Source organism: Helicoverpa armigera, chromosome 28, assembly GCF_030705265.1.
Source record: "Helicoverpa armigera isolate CAAS_96S chromosome 28, ASM3070526v1, whole genome shotgun sequence".
Classification (NCBI taxonomy): Eukaryota; Metazoa; Arthropoda; class Insecta; order Lepidoptera; family Noctuidae; genus Helicoverpa; species Helicoverpa armigera.
The window spans coordinates 4,246,480-4,268,025 of record NC_087147.1 but is presented as its reverse complement, the minus strand read 5'-3'; the positions used below and the strand labels follow the sequence as shown (position 1 = coordinate 4,268,025).

At 38.3% G+C, this 21,546-nt stretch overlaps 1 protein-coding gene across 4 annotated transcripts; it reads left to right on the top strand.

Moving 5' to 3' along the window:
* Positions 1-551: 551 nt before the first annotated feature.
* LOC110381372 (uncharacterized) lies at positions 552-20,669 on the top strand. 4 transcript variants are annotated; one of them, XM_049851479.2, is made up of 29 exons: positions 552-2,360; positions 3,370-3,512; positions 4,597-4,758; positions 5,064-5,262; positions 5,963-8,143; positions 8,532-8,672; positions 8,791-8,931; positions 9,002-9,135; positions 9,296-9,366; positions 10,671-10,762; positions 10,889-11,149; positions 11,561-11,749; positions 12,057-12,181; positions 13,146-13,307; positions 13,442-13,528; positions 13,609-13,807; positions 13,951-14,076; positions 14,457-14,585; positions 14,833-15,042; positions 15,213-15,419; positions 15,715-15,808; positions 16,034-16,126; positions 16,392-16,540; positions 16,904-17,144; positions 17,450-17,617; positions 17,746-17,833; positions 19,210-19,315; positions 19,614-19,735; positions 20,211-20,667. In XM_049851479.2, the coding sequence occupies exons 1-29, from the start codon at positions 2,157-2,159 to the stop codon at positions 20,245-20,247; spliced, it is 6,261 nt and encodes a 2,086-aa protein (XP_049707436.2). In that variant the 5' UTR covers positions 552-2,156; the 3' UTR covers positions 20,248-20,667. The 4 variants fall into 4 exon arrangements, with proteins under 4 accessions (XP_049707436.2, XP_049707439.2, XP_049707440.2 ...); XM_049851482.2 differs by lacking the exon at positions 8,791-8,931 and having other exon boundaries at positions 8,532-8,729; positions 20,211-20,669; XM_049851483.2 differs by lacking the exon at positions 3,370-3,512.
* Positions 20,670-21,546: the final 877 nt, after the last annotated feature.

The window sequence follows — 21,546 nt, the reverse complement described above, 5'->3', positions numbered from 1 at the left end:
GTTGTAGGGAGTTTGTGAGAAACTCAATGTATTTATTTACAAGATTTTGTACTTTGTTTACCAAATATTTCATCATGAAGCATAAGTTATTTTATTTATATGTTTTATAATATATTTTATTCATTGTAAAATAAACATTAATTGATCTAGAAATCATTATAATATATATTATGAGATCCACTCACTATTTAAAATAAAATACAAGTTATAGGTAAATTTGTTTGAAACTAAATCATAAAATAATATTGCATTCCCAGTTATTGAGTAGGTACTTTCTCACTTTTATATTCAATTGAAACAAAAATTTTGATAAATTGATGAATATCCATATTTTGATGCATAGTTTTAATATTTCCTTTTATATTTGTAAATAGGAGTTCACAACGATAACGAAACGAACGAAAAACGATTTACTTAGGGCCAGGCCACAACAGTGCGTTGCGGCGTCGCATCGCAAAAACAACATTGCACAGCTATGCGATTAATATGATATGCGTCGTTGATTTTTGCGATGCGACGCCGCAACGCACTGTTGTGGCCTGGCCCTTAGGATTGGCACAAATCTTAAAACAAATGAATGTTCTATTTTCAGTTCGTGGGAAACACATGAATTTCATACCTACGTAACTTGATAACAATATGATGCTACTGGCATTCTGAAAAACCCTATGATAAATACACATCACAATTACTTACGTAGGTACCTATCCTTAAAAGAACACACAGTTAAACTTTTTCAAGTAAAACTCGGACTCGACCACCCGTGTAAATTCTTGTAATCACAATTTTCTTTCATGTGAATTCTTTGAAGCCTCATACATTTTATAGCCGCCTCGGTGACTGGATACAATACCAGCATCCTTTTATAGATAGGTATTTAATTTAACGTTTTTGGACACACAGCTAATTTGTTCAGATTTCGGCTGTTTAGGCCGCAAACTGAACTTAACGTAGGTACCTACTAAAACCTTCCTGCCTTTTCAAAAGTTATGAGATAAAGTTCGCTATTTACCTACAGACAAGCCGCCAATATAATATTTTCACTCGTCGCCAAATGTAGTGTTGGTCCCACCTGTATCTCTGTAGGTAATTACCATCCGTTAATTAAGTAAGATATCATATCGGTTCACTTGCATGCATATCGTCCTCCGTGCCACAGTCTCACAGTTTCCCGCCAACTGACCATAGTGTTTAGATTCTAGATTCACCATCCGCGTCTATGAATTCAACGAGACGACAGAATGTATATCGATGTTATAGGTACAGTATGCCTACCTACTACAGTTTTACGGCTGCCAACTTTTTTTACAAGAAATAAAGCAGGTATATTCAGGTGTACGAAAAATATTAAACACTATTTTAGAGAAATGAACAGTAGGTACACATAATTAAACATTATAACAATTTTTAATTTAAAAAAGATACCTACAATATTTTTTAAAACCTTGTTTTACCTGAGTAGTGAACGACTAAGTATACACACTTCGTACACGTACTTAAAATTGTATTTGCATTTTGATGCTGAAAACTGAAAACAGTAGTATATGCATAGGTACTTTATTTTTGTTCAAAAGAAAAAAATAAACTGCCTACCTAATGTTCCCTCACATTCTGCGGCTGACAATTAGTTTGGTTTTAACCATGCCTCAGTCTCAGCCGCCGAATGTCATTAACATAATGTATCGTCGGTTAGGTGTGAACGAAAAAGTGAAATATGTATGGAAATACAATAAACAGCGTAGGTAACGCATTGACATACTAAGGTAACGTTCGCTCACATTCGGCGGCTGACAGTCAGTTTGGTTTGCACACAGCTTATTGTTTCTCTTGTACGTAAGCAAACGTCGTCGCATTGTTCACGCTGGCATTAAAGCAATACTTACCTACATGTATTTTGCTCAGCCTTGGCAGTAGGTTTTTTTGAAACACTGCGATACTAACATCGCAGTGTTTCTTTCTCAAGTAGGTATCAAGTTAGCTACGCGAGTCTGGCAGAAGATGCCGTAAATTGCGGCAGACGGCTATAAAAAAAAAAAAGAAAATGCTCAAAAAAATAATGACACATTGACAGATTCTATTTAGAAATCTGTCATGAAATTATTTTTTATTCCAAAATAAATATTTTAGATAAATATTTATTGATATTGTATTTTAAAATGCCGATTAGAAGGAGTGAGGCATACGATGACCCTTTGAAACAGAAATCTCATGAGAAATTACCAGTTCCGGGGAAAATATCTGAAGCCAAGTCTGTCTCTCTGCAAGAGCCGGGTATACAATGGAGCAACCTGATATTTCTGCCATTCCATCCAATTTTCGAGATGTTCATTGTGTTCGGAGTTTGTATAAAAGTCATCTTGGTAAGTTGAAATTAAAAATATTTTATTGCTCGTCAAGGTGTTCTATATGTTTAATAAACAATGTATTAAAGTACAAGCTGTACTAATCGGGCTTTAGCGTTACAAATAGAATATGAGGTTTTATAAAAGCTAAAGTTAATAGTCTATTTTTAACTTTCATGTATTGTATTGTAATAGGTAGTAGCGTTTAATGTTTTAAGAACCTGTTCGCTTTGTTTAGCACGCTTTTATTAGGTTGACCTTGTGTAACTAACTACGTTATGGAATTATCATCTTCCATCTTCCTGGAGCTGGATTTGGATGCGAGAAGCCGAAAATCGATCTCAGTGGCGTGCACTTGGAGAGGCCTATGTCCAGCAGTGGACTGCTATAGGCTGATGATTATCTTCCATCTTCCAATCGCAGCGTCATGAAAATTACAGCTATAGTGTGTGGCTGTATGCCGCGCATGTAGTTTGTCATCCTGTTTGTTAGACGCGCCGCAAGAGGGCGCGGAGTCTGGGACGCGGCATCGCGCACTTCGCGCAGCCGCGCACGCCACCATTGCTTGCATTTGTGTGTCGGGTCGGGTGCCCCTTGATCGAGTCTCGTCACGTAGCTGAATACACGGCTCGCCATATTGTTTCAACTTAGGGTTTAGTTAGTTTGTAACGTTCTTAGTTGTTGTCCAACTGTGTAACTGTTCATGTTATTCCCGTGTTTCTTTTATTAAACGTAACTCAAACAGTCTTTAGTGGTTTCCATTGGTTCAAATAGCCTGCCAACACTATGCTTACCGCTGTATGCAAAAAATCTGTATGTAGTTCTGGTGACAATACAATATTGTGGCACTGTTGAACGGATCAGACAATGGAGTCAGAATATATGAACTGGAACTTCTTGATGGAACATCATATCATAGCTGTTTTGGGACTTGTTAGAAAAGTCTAGTTATGATTTTTGAGTGCATCTACAAAAGCATGTTGTTCTAGTGTTTTTTAAACTATTTTTTTATAATTTTTGTTCGCAGGGTCCAATACAAGCGGTATATCCAATAGTGTACTGTAGTGAGCTCATGGAGAAACATTCGTTTTTAACGTTTATCAAATATTTTTATCTGTACTTTTGTGATTCACTTTATGGTATCGACACATTTCTACATATTGTGCATAGGTAATAATATATTCAAATATAATATGAAAGAAACATTTTTTGTTTGTTGGTTTGTTTTTACGCAAGGGAAAACAGCCAGTTAGGTATTTATATACTTATTATACGACCATATGTTATGGTTTAGGATAAAATAAACGAATGTGTTGCATCTGGAAACAAGCCCGGTTTCCACTGCGAAAGGGATTAATGTGCGGAAATTGTTTAGGCGTAACGGACCCCTTTTTAATGAAATAGGTTTGCGTTTCCACCAACGAAGAGTTGATCATTTGATATCCACTACAAAGTGAAACTGAGATAGAGAAATGAGCGGACTGAGCAGAACGGAAAATGAGAAATGAAAAACGAATAGATAATTTCCACAGAGAACGAGTTCAGTTGAAGTTTTGAGCTGTTTGTGTGTGGTCGTGTTGTTGCGATGTTATCGAGTGACACGGAATCGAGCGATGACAGTGATTATGGTATACAGAAAAAAACAAGAACGCATTGTTGTATCTTATTTATAGAAAAAAAAAACGCGCTAAAAGAAGATTTTGGCTGTGCCAGCATATTCAAGATTGTAAATTAAAAGGGGAATTTAGGCAGACAGCGAGCGAGTCCGTTCTGAACTAGTCGGTGCAGGCCTTGCGCAGCGGACTCTTTTCAATTTCTTTTTACTCGCTGAATCCGCTCCGCTCACCACTTTCTGTGTGGAAACGCTACTATGTAAATTGTAATTTCGAGTTGAGCGGAGTCCGTAAGTACTCCGCTCCGCTCCCTAGAACTGAGCGAGCTCATTTCTACTCTTTCTACACGCTCGGCTCTTTCCGTCCGACTATTTGTTGGTGGAAATACAAGTATGCATTTTGCATTTGCGAGTTTAACGAAGTCATTAATGGGTCCGTTCCGCTCGCGGTGGAAACTGGGCTTAAAAGTTTTATTCTATTAATTTCAAGTTTTATCAAACAAAACATCTACATAGTATGTAGGTACGTACTACTATGTACACTACCTTACCTGCAAACGAAGGAACGACATTCAAAGTTTATTTTTCCACCAATTCTTTCAGAACTTTTTAAGATTTATTTATTTCGTTTTCCATTCCCAGACAAGTGACGGACAAAGCAATGCGGCGCGAACATCTGCCCAAATCAGCCGGATTACTGCTAATAGATATAATCTCATTGATTCCGATGTTTCACCTGACATCAGAAACTTGTCCCCCTGTTCAATTATGGCCAAATATACTAGCATTCAATGAATATCTAGTGTAAGTACCATGTTCATAGAATGATGTGGTCAGATATGTGACACCTCGCTTCAATTAGCAGACTTAGTTCATGGCTTGGTGCATTCATGCTCTAACTACAGATTTAAGCTGCCCGTCCACGTCCGATAAGCAGTCACCGATTTTAGTAAAAGAAAAATAGATAACATTGATCGCTGATAGAAACTGGCACAATATCACTAATAGAATAGTGCAACGCACACTACAAAGAGTTTGACGGTCAGACACAGGCAACATTAAATTGGTAAACCATAAACCTGTCAAAGTAAAATCTTTCTTCTTTACAGCATTTATAGGATTGGATTTTATTTCTCTTTGGTTACTACACATTCATATAAAAATCTCCTATCGGGTTACACAATCGTTTTGCTGATGACTTTGAACTGTGTAACTTGTTTTTGGTTGTTGTTAACTGCAGAAGGTTTATGTGAAAATTGCAAAATTCCAGGAAAGTATTATGATTGGCGAGATTTTATCAAACATAAGGTACTTACTTTAATGTGGATTTTTATAAATTAATTACGATTCCTAGTCAATGAAATGTTTGATTAGTTATCCGTTACTGTCAATAATGTCCTACTTCCGAAATATTGCAATAATATTAATATTTTGAATAAGAAGAAGAGCTCTTGGCTAAGTTAAAGGATCAATCGATTATAAGGTTAAGCGAAGCTTATGGCGCGGTCGGTCCGTTAATGGGTGACCATCGTGATATAACGAGTTCTTCCGAAACACGGATGATAACATCTTTGACAGTCGTTAAGGGTAGTCAGTACTATAATATGTCTCACGACCAATCTTACCTAGGAGTATTGGGTTGCCTGGGTAACCGGGTTGAGGAAGTCAGATAGGCCAGATAAGCATCTTGTAAAACACTGGTACTCAGCTCACAGCTGCATCTGGTTAGACTGAAAGCTGACCACAACGTGGTTGGGAAAAGGCTAGGCAGATAATTATTTTTAATTAAAGGAAACGTAGCAGTGTAATAACCCACCTTTGACAGTCCTATCAGCTGTCACCGTCCCGTGTGCCCGTCTACCCTCGCTGATTACGCCCCGCTCCCTTCGTGCCCCATGGGAGTGTCCCTAAGGAGCTTGCTTGTTTATTATTTATTACTAGCCTATAATGTCCCACTGCTGGGCAAAGGCCTCCTCAATTCAATTCTAAATAATGTTTTTTTTTTCAGCTCAATGAAACTGATGAGGGATATGGTACCTACATATATGCATTTAGTTTTGTATTTTCTTTTACTGAGAATAGCTTTTATTCCGATGAAATCATACCTACTACAATGGTAGAATTTTATATTTGCTGCCTATTTGCCATCATTTGTTATATATGTAACCATTTCCTATTAACACCAAAATTCTTTGGTGAAGCTTTGATGAGACTTCGTTGGATTTGTACCCGATATCCAATCACACAAAAAATTATTGAAGACACTAAGAGAAGAAATGTATCGAAAAATGCTCATAAAAAAGTGGAAGAATATTATGTAACGATTTGGAGAAAGCAAAAAGGAATTCATGAAATGCCTAGTATTTATGACGAAGAAATACCACGATATTTAAGACTAGAAATTAAACAAGATTTACTTTGGCCAATATTTTATCACAGTCCTACCTTACGGAAGACATCCTTAGCTATACGGCGATGGCTGAGTGACTTTATAATCATATCATATAAGATGCCAGGGGAAAGATTTTTTACAGGGGCTGATTCTTCGGGTACTTTGTATTACTTAAAGTCAGGCATAGTTGAGCTCCTGTCAACAGACGACGGAACTACCCCGATACTGTCTGTAACAAGTGGTACAATATTCGGAGACACTAATTTCTATACACCTAATAACAATAGAAAAGTAATTACACGATGCTTAACATTTTGTGAAATATATTATGTGAAAAGAAGTCTTTTTATAAGAGCACTACATAGATACCCTTCGGATCGAAATATTATCATGCGGGCAACTCATGCTCGCCTTGAACATGCAAAAAAGCTGTATTCTTGTAAAGCCCTGATAAGGGGCATCGATAGAAATGAAGACGAAGGTATTGCATGGATCAAAAGGCGTTGGTGGGAAATACACGATGTGGTTCAAAAGTGGTCCAGACAAAGCGGGAAGACTAAAGAGCAGGTCAGATGTGATTTGCCTCGAGAAGAATCTATATACCACTGCGCCAAATATATCGGACAACTGGTGCTGTGCGCCCCGTCAGAGCTTCAGACACAATCCATGTTCACTAGATACTCGTTCCCGTGGATATTAAATCCGATCTCTAATTTTGGTCACGCATGGTATAGAATTGTGGCAATCACTGTGCTATTGGTCTTGTGTACATTTCCGACGAATCTAGTTAAACCTGTGTTGCCCGTGTGGTTTGTTTATTTCACATTTTATTCAGACACCGTTTATATTCTAGATATAGGGGTGTCTCTTTTCACCGCTGTAGATAAACTAGACATGTCTACAGACGGTTTTGCAACAGTAATGTTTGAACGATTCAAGACTTTTACCTTTCTGCTTGATGTAATCTCAACGCTTTGGTTTGAAGATATATTCTCTATAGCTGGAACATCTGAAGCAATGTACAATACTCTCCAGTTCAACCGATTGCTAAAATGTTACGTCCTATTTCGAGGTGTTTATTTGAATTGGGATTTAATAATTAAAAATCCATTCGTGGTTTTGTGCCGAAAACTTATACTAACCTATTTCACAATTCAAATGGTGTGCAGCCACGTAATTTTGGATATGTCAAACTACATGACGTTAAATATGAAGTATTTTTTCGGAGAAATAATGTGTATTAGGACAGTAAAATCTGACTGTCGCGCAATTCACCCTGTGGTCGGAGTCCTTGTTGCATGGGAATTCGAATGGGTGTTCTGTGAATTCTCTCCGGAAAATCTTCCAGATATGTATGTGGGAATGTTTGTCACCTTTATGAATTTTGTTTTATTCATTTTCAATAAAGGAAATTTTGTATCATACATGTATTTAAAATATCGATGCGCCCAGCACTATCAGATATTTGTTTCAAATCTGAAGAAGTATTACGAACATTATAAAATACATTTAGACTTGTTGAAGAGACTTGACAGATATTTCATATGTCATTGGAAGTACTACCAGGGCGCGGACGTAATGTACTCGAACTCTTTAAAAGACGAACCGACGGAGGTGTACTGGAAGGCGCAAGGCGAGGTGGCTCAGACAGTGATCGGGGAGTCGGGTGCATTCACGCACGCTGACCCCGCGCTCATCAGGGAGTTAGCTTGCGAAGCTAAGTTTTTGGTGCTGCCGAAACTCACAAACTTAGTCATGTTTGGAATTCCATGTAAGAATGTTACTTGGATTGTGCAGGTGAGAATTAATTTTCTTTACATACGGTTTTCCCCGAACTCAATGCAGCCCGCAACTTAGTTCCGAGTACAAGGACGAATGTGTCTCATTCTACACTACCACCGTAATACCCTAAAATAGGTTCAGCACAGCGACTCCCTTGTTGTTTCGTGGCGCCAAAAAGTTTGGCAGGAGCTATAATATTGCTATATTGTGCCACGTGTTTTGTCATTCTTTATTATGTTGCTCGTTTCTTGTTAACTATTCTTATTATATCATTGAAACTGTACTGTGCAAACCACAGGTAAACGAAAGAAATTGCTAGTATGATCAATTTATTGGTAAAAGACAGATAGGTTGACCTACTGACTTCTGTAATGTTGAAGTTGCAATAATTTTGTAATTTCAGGGTTATGTAAAATCGGAGCATTATGATGAGACTGGCGAACTGCTGATTACGTATTATGGTCCCGGCAACATGCTGGCTATTAGTTCAGTGTTCTTCGGTCGAGTGTCGCTAAGCACCTATAGTACATACACTGATTGCGAGGTATGTGGAGAAGAAAATCACCAACGGAGATGTCATAACGCAAAATCTCCTAAGAAGGTATGAATGCACCTTAATTAACCAAATAAGAATTTAATTTGGATTATCATTTTTTATTCAGGCCATATTCATACCTATCCACCGGTTCTTTGAAATCTATAAGCGCTATAAAATTGAATACGAATTCTTGCAAGTTTGTACAACAGAATTTGGAAGACAGTTCGATGAAATGTTTAAAAAATGTATACTGAAACATAGAGATGTGAGTATACACACAGTTTACACATATTAAAAGCTTTTTACAAAATTATAATTGGCATTTTCTTTTTTAGTATCAACATAAACTTAGGGACAGGATTTATAGCACAAGGATGTCTATGGTGGCGACTTCAAAAGTAATGCCGGATATACAAGAACAGCGTTCGTTACCCTTTGAAGGGGAACTCTGGGGAGATCCGGAATCTAGGTGAGTTAAACGTTAATTTTACCTAAGCAAGCGTAGCATAAGAAATTCCACATAAATAACAAAATTGGATGGACAAGTCTTAGATTAATTTAGCAGTAGGAACTGATATGACCTGCACTTTAGATATTTGGTCCTAATCGATTGAAATTCCTCTTTTCAGGTTTATGCAATCCTGGTTGACGTTTAGATGCATTATTGTTTACGTATCCATTGCTTCCGCCGCTGTGTTGGGTACGAAAATAATGTTATAAGACTATTTGGCTTCCACACTTCACCGTACCGAGAGAAAAAAACTTGCAAACTGGTTTAAAGCTCTTTTAAAAGAAATTGCAGGATTCCATTAAAATAATGATTTGAATCGAAAACCACAGTAATATAGTTTAATAAATATCGTGTCTTTCCTTACAATTCCTATTTATGGTGAAACGTATGTAGGTAGTTGAAGTTTAAAATTATTTCACACTGAAAGTGCTCGCCCCGTTGCTGCCGCCCGCTGCCATTCCGGTGTGACTCGGGCGGGCCTGACATCCATCCTTGATAAAGAAGATAAAAAACGAACAGAAGCAGCTACTGCAGCAGTGGACTGTGAGCCAAGGTGCATGAGCTCCGCCCGTATGACATAAAGCTCTCTACAAAAATGTACATGGCAATCTCAAATCAGAATCAAATCTTCTTGCCTCGGAGATGCCGTGCCTGTGCCGTAAACATATTCGAACAATTGATAGATTCCACCTGGAATGCCTACGTGACATTTTGAACATCCAGTGGTCGGACCGTGTTTGTAGTACGGAAGTACTCAGACGAGCTAGTGTTAGCGGTATCGATACTTATCTGATGCGTTGACAGCTGCGATGGGCCGGGAATGTCTCACGGTCTTCTGAAGAAAGGGTAGCATAGCAAACCGCATCCTCTACTCAAAAACTGCAAAATGGCAAACGTAAGCAGGGTGGCGCCTGCGGTACAAAGACGTGCTTAAACGCCACATGAAGAGATGTGACTTACATCCCTCACACTGGAAGGCAATGGCAGCGGATAGAGCACAATGGAGGCAGACTGTCAGGGACAAGGTATGCTAGTTCGAGACACGGCGCACAGAAGAGACGAGACGAGCTGAAGGCCCGACCACCTGCGGCCATGCCATACACTTATATAAGAGGCGGGCTGATTTGCAGTGAATGTGATCATACATTCATTCCAAAACTTGGCTTTATCAGTCACTGGAGACCACACCAGCGCAGCTCTCTCCAAAGGTTGTCTGTAAGAGATCGCTTTTAGCGATAAGACCGCCCATTGTGTCACCGACTTCAAAATTTTTGTTTGTTCTGGTTGATTGTTAATTGGTGTGCATAATAAAGAATATATCTATCTATCTATCTCTCAGTAATAAGCACAAATCCAACTCGCTGCGGCTGAAACCAGCCAGGATTGACCGATATTATATTCTTAATTAGACAATTATACTTCATATTGGACATTTTGGTCTGGACGTGGATAATAGAATATTTTAGTGACGTAAGTTAATGCTTCGGTTTAAGGTGGCATTGGAGCTGTCAGTCGATGGGTGTTTACGATGATCAGTGGATTCTGTGACTGCATTTCCTGGATTGATATTATAATGAAACTTTGTGTGAGTATCTACTAGTAACATAAGTGACAGTGTTATGACGGGCATACGGCCCAAGTTAAGAAAACTGAACTTGGCTTAGAAGCAGATAGTTCACACTGCTTGAGATAATCGTTTGTGCTCTTTCAGATGCCTTATTATGACAACCGCGGTATTTTAATAACTGACAGGCAGAAATGCTTCCTCAATTACGCATCAAAAGCATTTGTTTTGGACGTAATCGATGCCGTGCCCTGGTTCGACGTCATCAAATCTATTCTCGAATCAGAAATCGACGATGATACCAGCTTTCTTATGAACACGTTGTGCAAGTTTGCGCATATTTATATTATATTTGCTTATTTTCAATACATTAGTGATATTCCAACCGTGAACGGAACTTTTATCAATGTAAGTTTCGTTTTATTTATTGTACTAGCTGCTTAACAAAGGTATTTTAATCAACCAATAGAATTAAACATTATTCACATCTTAACTCCGCCTGCTCATTGGTATTTGTTGCGAGAGGTAATGAGCGGAGAAATTCCATTGGTTATTTAAAGACTTCTCCATTCCGCTTTACTCGTCGAAGAACTTGGGGTTAAGTCAAAGCAGAGAAGGTCGATCGATCGTTATTAAGGTTAAGCAAAGCTCGCCGCGGTCGTTCTGTGGATAGCTGACGGGGTGGTGAGGAGATAGGCAGTAGCTCAATGTAAGAAACGGTACCTACTCAGCTACGTCCAGTTAGACGGAAAGCCGACCCCAATGTACATATGTAGTCGGGAAAAGGCTAGGCAGATGATATTGAACCTTTTATTTCAGATCATTAAATGGCAACTGGTAAACAGCTTAGTTGTACTTGGAGCCAGTCACTATTTCATGGTGAGCTGTGTGAAGTTCGACTTTGAATCAAAAAGTATGCGACTATTGGAGGTTACGCTCCGAAACACTTGTTGGATGCCTGACGTTATACAGTTGCCAATTGATTTGAGCTGGGACGACTTGCATTTGGTAATTTATTGATTACTGTCATCATCAGCCTTTATACTGTCCCACTGTTGGGCACAGGCCTCCTCTCACACAGACCAGAACTGAGAACGCTGAGAACATAGCGGGTTAGTGATTTCAGACTTTATAGTCCAGGTTTCCTCGAGATGCTTTTCTTTTACCTTCAAACAGCCATTGAGTCTCCTTTGACATAATAATTTATATGAAGCTGATGTCCAAAACCAAGCTCCAATCGGATGGATAGGTTAATGCAATCCGCAGTTCGACCTTATTTCGTTAGTTTGTAGACGTAACATCCTCACCATTTCAGATCTTTGCTGAAAGCCTAAGTCTTGCTGAAAACGGCATGTTGGGTTTACATTTTGGAAGATTTATAATCGACCGAGAGAACATCGGTGTTGGAATTTGTCTCATGTTTATAGGCTTTCTTTATTGGTATGTGCAGTTCGTTTTATTTTGTCGTTCAAGTCAAAAACGCTCAGTTAGGGCTAGCCAAGGGCCAAGGAGAACAAAATGACTAGTGGAGATGTCATAACACAAAATCTCCTAAGAAAGAAGTGTGCCAAAAAGCGGGTGTTCGAGAGTCGAGGCACGTTATTAGCTCCACCCTTACATGTTTTCTATGGGACCCGCCCATTATTATCAAAATAAAATCACCAATTACTCAAGACCAATCTTTGGCAGATTGGTTTTGATTTGACAAGGAACCCGACCTACCGTTCGTTACTTGACATACAACAAGGCGTCAATCTACCTTCCTTATGGCATCTCCGCGGTCTTTTCGTCCTGCCTGGGGCTAGCCCACTCATTCATTTTCATCGACTAAACTGTTTAGTCGATATTTGAAATCAAGAACTAAATTACCAAGTTTTATCATAAAAATGTGCGAGAATAGAATAAAAATGTGCAAGAATTAGAACACCATACAGGAATTCAGTCATTACAAACCTCTATGTTACATACAACGGCAATTCTCCCTTGAAAGCTGACAGCTGTCAACTGGTCAAAACATTCAATACTCCTAACTATATGTCTGCTTTAATGATAATGTAAATTATGAAAACGAAAAATGACTCCTGTGGCCAAACCACTGAATGGACGAGGTTATTTTTTTACAATTCGCCATCATAAAGTATATCTGACAGGATTTAATGTGATTAGGTACGACATATTTATTGCCCGATTTATTGCCTTAAACTTAGGTATAAAACACCATAAACTATGTATTTTAAAACTATTGAATAAAAGACGAAAATAATGTATTTTATGCATAGTTGTTCAACTAAAACTTGAAAGTTGAAAGTATGAGTTAGGCCTTATAAGTATTCCACCTGAATTTTGGATCAAATATTCGTAGCTTTTACAAGATCACACAGCTTAAAATAATTATGTCTTGTAGGTTCATTTCAGCTTATTCTCTAACGCTTTTGGTGTTGGATGTCGGAGGAGACTATGAGTTCCAGCATTCTGTTAATCAACTCGAACATTTTCTTAAATCCGAAAGAGTTGACAAGGCCATTATTGAGAGATCTGTCCTTCATTTTAAGTACTCTTGGAAAAGGTTGGTGCCTAATTTCATATCAATTGTGATGAATGTATGTAGATCCTTTTCAATGATGTTACAAATAAGTGTCTTTAATTTACTCATAGTTTCAAAAACAATGGATTGCCTACTAAATAATTTGTACTCCACAGAACTATGGGTGTAGAATTGGCCCAGCTCAATAACGAGAGTATCAATACTGTTTTTAGACAGGATCTCAATTCTTATTTCTACAGAAAGTAAGTCAAAAATAAATGTGAATTGCTTACCATTTGGTAAGGGTGATGTAATTGCTAAAATTATTATGTTCTTCTTATAGAACATTTAGCATTTTGGACTCGATACTTAAAGGAGGCGAACAGATGCAAAGACAGCTGGCGAGCAACAGCATCATACATTTCTTTCTGCCAGGCCACGACATATTTAGAGAACAAAATATGATCGATTACTTATGTGTTGTCCATCGAGGAAGGGTCGCGCTTAGTAAAAATGGTCAGAAGCTTATTACTCTCAGTAAAGTGAGTCCGCCTAAAATTATTTTGTACTAAGTGTAATGATCGTGTCGAATGCGAGACAAATTTTAATTAAGTTACAGCTAGCAATTTTAAGATTTCAGTGATGAATGCACTGGCACATTATTAATTATTTGTGTTACTTCTAGGGAGACATATTTGGACAGCTCCTGGGCACTAAAGTACGACCTGTTCGCGTGACAGCTACAGCTGAAGATTTTGTTGACGTGCTACATATCAACCTCAAAGCGTTTCAGAGTACTATTACAGAGCCGGTACATAACTTGGTGTTTTTTTATTTCCTACTACCAAAATAACATTAACTAGTCCCCTCAAGATACAAAGTAATCCCCCTTAAAACTCTATGATCTTGTGAATTTTGCAATACTGTTTAAGGGTCAGTTGCACCCTTTAACTGGTCACTACCTACAGGTATACAGATAATCAAACCATAACCAGCCCTCTACTTGCCGTCCATTGGTCAAATCGGTGATCTGACAACTGGAAATGTTTGGGTTACCGTTATAATAATTAAACGGTGCAACTCACCGTAACAGATCAAAAGCAGCTTATAACATATTTATTTGTAGGTATATTACTTAGTTCGATATGGTTTTATCTTCACGTAGTTAGGAGCTAAACTTTTTGGCTCTAGGTGAGACGAACGATCACGCGCAATCCACAACAAAAGAGCGACTTCATGGCTACGAAGAACATCTTCGTTGAGAACCCCTACGATACGGTACAATATTTGCTTCGAGGACGCAAAACCATCAGGTTTCCGGTAAGAACACTGTTCTATACGAGCAAGTAAGGGTACCGTGGAAATATATTATAAGATTTCTACCTAAATCATCAGCATCATCGGCTAGCCTTTCCCCAACTACTAAAGACAACAAAGAAAAAACTTTTAAAGACGGCCCGACACGCCCATCGGGGCTGTCTTTTACAAATTTTAACGTTCATTAAGTGCTGTTTTTCAGCCAAGTTTGAATAAATGATTTTCATACAGAGAATATTATTTTTCTCAGTGGAGCCGTTACCCAACAGAAGCTCGAGGTGCCAACTGGTACGTGTATTTTTTGCACCTGACGTGGTTCGTGGGCCCTCTAGTCACGGCCATGATAGTGCACACTTTGTTTGTCCTGCCTACTGGACACAATCTCTGGGTGCGGATGTATGTGCTGCTATTTATATTCGACGCGGTACATTTAATTAACTTCCTTAGTGAATTTTACGAGGTAAGATTTCAGTTTTTGTTGTTTAGTGGTTTTGTTTTTTTAGTAGTATTTAAATGTTCCGGAGCTTTTAATATCCCAGATTAACTGTTTTTTTTCTTCTCTACTACATTAACATAGCGTACATGTAAAGATATCTGCCGGTATATAATACTATTTACTTCAATTTTCAGATTGAGCTTGTTGTCTTAAAAAATAAGTGCGCGCATCAACGCGTTGGCCTTAAAATATTCAAGCGCTGGGGGTTGTACGTAGATTTGTTGACTTTCCTCATACCATTGGGTACGATCGTTAACAATGATTGGAGATTTCAATACGGTAGAATACTAAGATTGAAGTCCTTCTGGGACTTTCATCGTAATTTCTGTAAGAGTTTTAAGGTATGGCCCTTGATTTTTGGAGTTTTGTATCGTCGTTTCAGCTGAAAGACGTCCACTGCTGGACGTCTTGGCTTCGCCATCTTGCTCGATCTTCAGTAACCCGCATACACTGCTTCCCGAAGACCAAGGCCAGATCGTCCATCTAGTGGGGGACTACTATTTTTTATTAGACTGTTTAATTTGATGTCGGCTATGATAAGAATTGCTTAGTCTTGCGTAGGCAGGGCCTACGCAAACACGTACCTATAATTACCTACGATAAGTTGAATTTAAATAATAATTTGTATAATTTTAGAGACAACTAACCCCTGTCATTTTGAAAATTTCTATTATATTGCTGATAATGCACAGCTTTACCTGTGGATGGGTGTACATCGCGTGCAGACGTGGTGAGTTTCATCATTTTAATAATTGCTGTGTTTTACCCGCTCGCGCCGTTCCCAACAGAAGTAATATTGGGAACGGCTATAAGATCTCACCACGCGGTTCCAACGTTCCTTTGTGTCTCCCGAAATACGGATTAACTCAGCATGACGTGGTGAATCTAGTGGCCCCCCCAGTTGATACTCACTGATAGTTTGCTAATTCTTTTCAACAAAGTAATTATTTTCCAGAGGGTAAATTCCCCGTCCGCCTTTTAGACGTGCGCAATTTTTCAAACATAATTGACTTAAGCATGTGGATGCACCCTGATGATCGAGGCGAAGGTAATATTTGATTTTCATCAGAACAAAGAGTCACTCTAATGCAAATCATTATTTGTGAAGCCAGTACTTGTGCTTTAACCATACAGACAGAATTGTATTGCTGAGGAGTTTGTTCCATCATGTCTTCTACCTGGCTAAAAACATAGGAAGTGGTGAAGGACAGACATTTTTGGGGCTGTCGTTGGCTTTCAAAAAGTGTTGATTCCGCCTCCTAAAGCAGCCGCTTATTTATAATGTTTTAGTGTGTATTTCCGTATGTATGCAGGTTGTGCTCGGGTTAGTAGAGATGTTCCCGATAAAGATGACCCGGAAGTGTTTTTGCCAACATTTGTGGTTCCAAGGCATTGGGCCCACGATTACGTTTTAGCATTCACTTATATCTTGATGACGCAAACGCTAACTAATTTAGACACGGTAAGTTCTAATTACTTGTTTTTATACTTGGAGTTAGCTGTTGATGTGGAGTAGACAACAGAATAAGTACGAAAATATAAGGTGTCGTAATTTGACTTGCTTGAGTTTTGCGCGGACAAAAACGAAAAACATCTTGTTAAAATGGCGTCCTAACCAAGTTATACTCAGTTATAGTCGGCCGTAGCGGCTGCTCGCATGTAAGGAGATCACGAGAGGGCACAGGTGCCCTTCGCATTCCTTCACTCACATAGTGTAATGGGCCGGCAATCCGACACAGGACCGACATGAACGTATTTGAATCTTGTGAAAATAATAAGCTTTTTACACGCGTGTTCTAACCGAGCCTTTAACGTTTTGTTTTAGGTAATGCCACTGACTATAAATGAGGTATATTACAAGGTGTTCATGACCTTTGTGCTACAACTAGTGGATTTGTATGTAATGGCTATGGCGCTTAACTTTGCCCGCACCAAATATCGTGAGCAGTACCTATATGATGCAGCTGTCAAGAAAATGCTTATATATTTGAATAATTGTGGACTGTGCAAATCTTTATCGGATAGTATTTTGGCGTATACGCATCAACTTTGGGATAGGCAAAAAGGTTTCGTTTTTGATACTTTTTATGACTATGTACTATAATAATGGCGTCCACGGCCGATTTCGGCCACGGCGGCTGTTCTCATATCAGGAGATCAGTCAGCTGCGCAGGACATATTATTGTGCACGAGCATTTGGACTGCACCAATGGTGATGTTCCTACTATACCAATGATGATGTGTGAAATGATAAGAAAGGATGAAGAAGAAATTTGGACTCGTTTTCTTCTAAATGAGAGAGATTTTTGTTAAACAGCACTCGGTCGTTTGATGGAAATGCACCATAAGATATTAAAATAACTCTTTTTAGGTGAGAGACTACCGGATTTAGCGTACAAAGCTCCAACGTGTCTGAGGCATGATTTGTTTAGTGAGTTGTACATACATCATTTAGAAGCCCCGGCGACGTTCAGGCAACTGCCTTATTTCTTCAAGCGCCAGTTAGCGGCCAGACTTAATCGAATGACAGTATTTCCCGGTAAGAATCATTTGCTTAGTACCCACACACTGCTGATACCATCCATCTCCATACTGATTTATGAGCCCCCACAAACTAACGGCCGACTTATAATAGGTGAACAAAGTACTATTTTAAGTTTGTTTCAGGGAAGTGCATTGTGCGAGAAGGCGACACGTTTAATGTCACTTATTTCATACATGAAGGTGAAGTGGAGAAGTATCAAACTGACAAAAAGTGAGCACTTATACACAGGGAACATAGAGTTCATAGAGTGTTCTTAAGGAAATACATAAGGGAGTTCATAATGTACATAAGGAAATACTTAGGGGTGATCACAGAGCGTACATAAGGAAATACATAGGGGAGTTCATATGGTGTACATAAGGAAATACTAAGGGGAGGTAGTAGAGTGTACATAAGAAAATATATAGGGGAATTCATAGAGCGTACATAAGGAAATACTTAGGGGAGTTCACAGAGCGTACATAAGAAAATACATAGGGCAGTTCATAGAGTGTACATAAGGAAGTACATAGGGGAGTACATAGAGTATACATAGGTGAGACTATTGCCTATTGGTCTGAAAATCGTTATAGTTAAATGGTGCTTTTCCCCGTACACATCTAAACCAAGCGTGGGATTAACGCTCAATCCTTCTCCGCGTGAGAAAAGGCATTTGCAAAGTGCCAATGCAACTTTTCTAAGTTTGTATGCAATTTCCAAATAAGTATACTCGTATCTTGGACTGATTTAGGCTGAAAGAAAATTTGAGGAAACCTGTACCTACATAAAGTATGAAATCACCAACCCTCTTTGTGCAAGCGTGGTTATTAATGCTCAATCCATGTGTGAGGTAAGGCCTGCGCCCTGCAATGGGACAAAAAAGTCTGATAATGATGATGCAAGCGCGGATCCAGCCCTCAAAAAAGGTTGTGGTCACAGCCAGTGGCGCCGTAGCATGGGGTGGCTATCTACCCGGCTACCTATTGAGCACGCCAATTTTTTTTTATGGATTATATATCAACGCATACAATGTATATGTATACGTACCATCAGTGCCGTGTGAAATTTTTTGAGTTTTTGGGACACAAATATACCCAAACAAATTAAAAGAAACTTGTGTAAAGCGGAAAAGACGCGAGCGCAGCGAGCGCGAAATTTTTTGAGTTATGGGATACAAAAGTACCCAAAGCAAGCAGTTAAAAGAAAACACTGTAAAGTGGAAAAGACGCAAGCGTAGCGAGCGCGAAATTTTTTGAGTTTTGGATCACAAAAGTACCTGGACCGCTTACATGAAACCACCTTAAAGATTTTTTTGTAAATGTTGGTTCCAGGACTCTCAAATTAAACTCAGCACCAGTAATTTTTGTCACTTCTGTGCCTCAACTTTTTGTTAGATTGAGGACTCAAAAAGTAAAAGCAGAATAAAAATATGTAAAGAAAAAAACCGCGAGCGAAGCGAAGACTTTTGAGTCAAAAGTCTATTAAGGTTGTGGGCATGCCCATCGTGCCCACAACGGTGGATCCGCCCTTGTGATGATGCCAATTCAATAGTAAAAAAAGGCTGATGGAAACGATGAATAATAATGAAGTCCGTATACTTGTTGCAGTGGTGAAAGTAAATTGATATCAGTGTTGTACACGAATGGATATTTTGGATGCGTTTCTGGCCTCTTCGTCAACGTGGGTTTCTATTTCTCCTATTACTCGCGAACTGTAAGTATTTTATCGAAACATGGTTTTTGAGGCAAATTAATACAGGTTGAAATAAATGTCCATAAATTATAATCTATGCTAATTGCTAAGTAGATTAAGTAAGAGAGAAGTATTAATAGATACGTAAATTGCAGAAGCAAGTGTACACTTTGCCTGACTGCCTACCATATATATTTTTTTTGTTTCTCGTCTCAATCCATCCTAAGGTTGTCTGGAAGAGATCGCTCTTAGCAATAAGACCGCCCATTATGTAAAATTTGTGTAACTTATAAAGTAAATATCTATCTATCTCCCACAGGTTGTAGACCTAGTGTATTTACACCTTGACAATTGGTCAGACTTATTGGAATGCTACCCAGAAGTTAAGATGATGCTCTATGAGTCCACTAAGGCGTTTAGGAGTGATGTCACCAAGACTCAGTAAGACTTTTTGTTCTTAGATAGTCAGACGAGTGATTGAACGGCTTTTGTCAGTCAAAAGGCTACTTAGCCGTTTGTGTAAACGGCTATATCCATCTAGTCGCGTAGCATGACTGGTCTGCACGAGGTTTCGGGTTCGATTCCTAGGTTTGGTCGAAACCGCTTTGTGGAATTGACGGACTTTCAAAATACAGCCTGGAATCTGATAGTTGGTGCTTGATACACCCGTGCATCGGAGAGTACTGAAGCAAATCGCTCTCCGGTAGAGTCTGATTGTGTCCCATCGGGCTATAAGACTGAAGGAATAGAGAGAGCACCTGTGTCTGCGCGAATGCTTGATCACATGTCCTGCACAACTGGCTGATCTCTCTAAATGAGAACAGCCGCCCTGGCCGAAATCGGCCTCCGATGCCTTTTTCATTTTATCCAGTTGGCTTCGACATAAATACCTATATTTATTCTGTTTATATTTCAGCCCTGGGCGGTCAGCGGCGTCGTCCATAGTTTACTGATTACAGTTTTACGGATATTTTTTTAAATGAGTATAATCTGGAGATCAGAATTGGAGACAGAGCTTGGAAAGGCATTTCTCCTGTATGCCTCTTGGCACTCTTGGATAAATCGAAAATTATTTTTTAACCTTTAATATTTACTTAATTTAATTAGTTTTAGTATTTTATTAGAATATTTCCATTAGTTTTGACAGTTTTTGAGTAAAAAATTGAATTGTCATAAAATGTTGAGGATAACAATTGGTATTAATTGGTATGGTGCTTACAAAATGTTTATTGATCAACTTTTAATATTAAATGTAAATCATTTTAGTATAATTAGTATTAACATTTTATAATTAATGTAAAACTAGTAAGTAGCTTTAAACTTACTTAAATTATTATTTGTTATTAGTTTGTAACTCGTTATAAAGATCATATTATATGATTTTATGTACTGAACAAAGTTTTTATTTTTTAAATCCATTCAGTTGTACAGTCAACTTCAGGTCAGTGGTAACAGTTTTATAGGAAAATCGTACTTATTACTATTGAGTTAAGGTGCATGGCAGTCACCACTGATGTGCGGTCTACCGTACGACTCACCATAGACAGAACATAGCGCACTATAGGAACTTATTTTTAATGTCTACATTTTATTTTACCTATATTTTACAAAAGACAAAAACCTACCTACTTTGACTTTGCAGTCGAAAGAGTTAAAGATAAAAACTTAGGTAACAAAACAAAGAACTTAAAAAATATCTAATCTAAAACATCTCAATTGTGTTTACATGGTATAAGTAGGTATAACGGTACATAAAAGTATAAAGGTACATAAATCTTAGTATATGACGCATATACTTATCTGAGAGTTTTTAATTAAAACCGTGTAAAATCCGTGAAAATATGGTTATTATATTACGCACCATTCAAAAGATTTATCGGTGTTTCTAAATATCTATAATTTGGTTTGTAAATTGTATTGCATAGATATCGCTATCGGCAGATCTGTTATTCTTAGTGCATTTTTACACTAGCGGAGTTGGCCGCGCGTAATTATGCTTTGTTTTGCGTAACAAGTACGCGTTCACATATTTTAGTGAGCGTTATTGCTACACTGAAATATTTTTTGAAATCGGGGCCTAGCCTATCCTCCCGAAGATATAAATTCAATCAAACAAACTCTTCAGCTTAGATATAAATTCAACTCCATTATGGTCATGGCACACTTGGATTTTTTGAATCTTTCTATGAATAAAAAACGGTAGTAAAATTATAACGTCATGAATATTGTAACTTTCGAATATTAATTGAAAA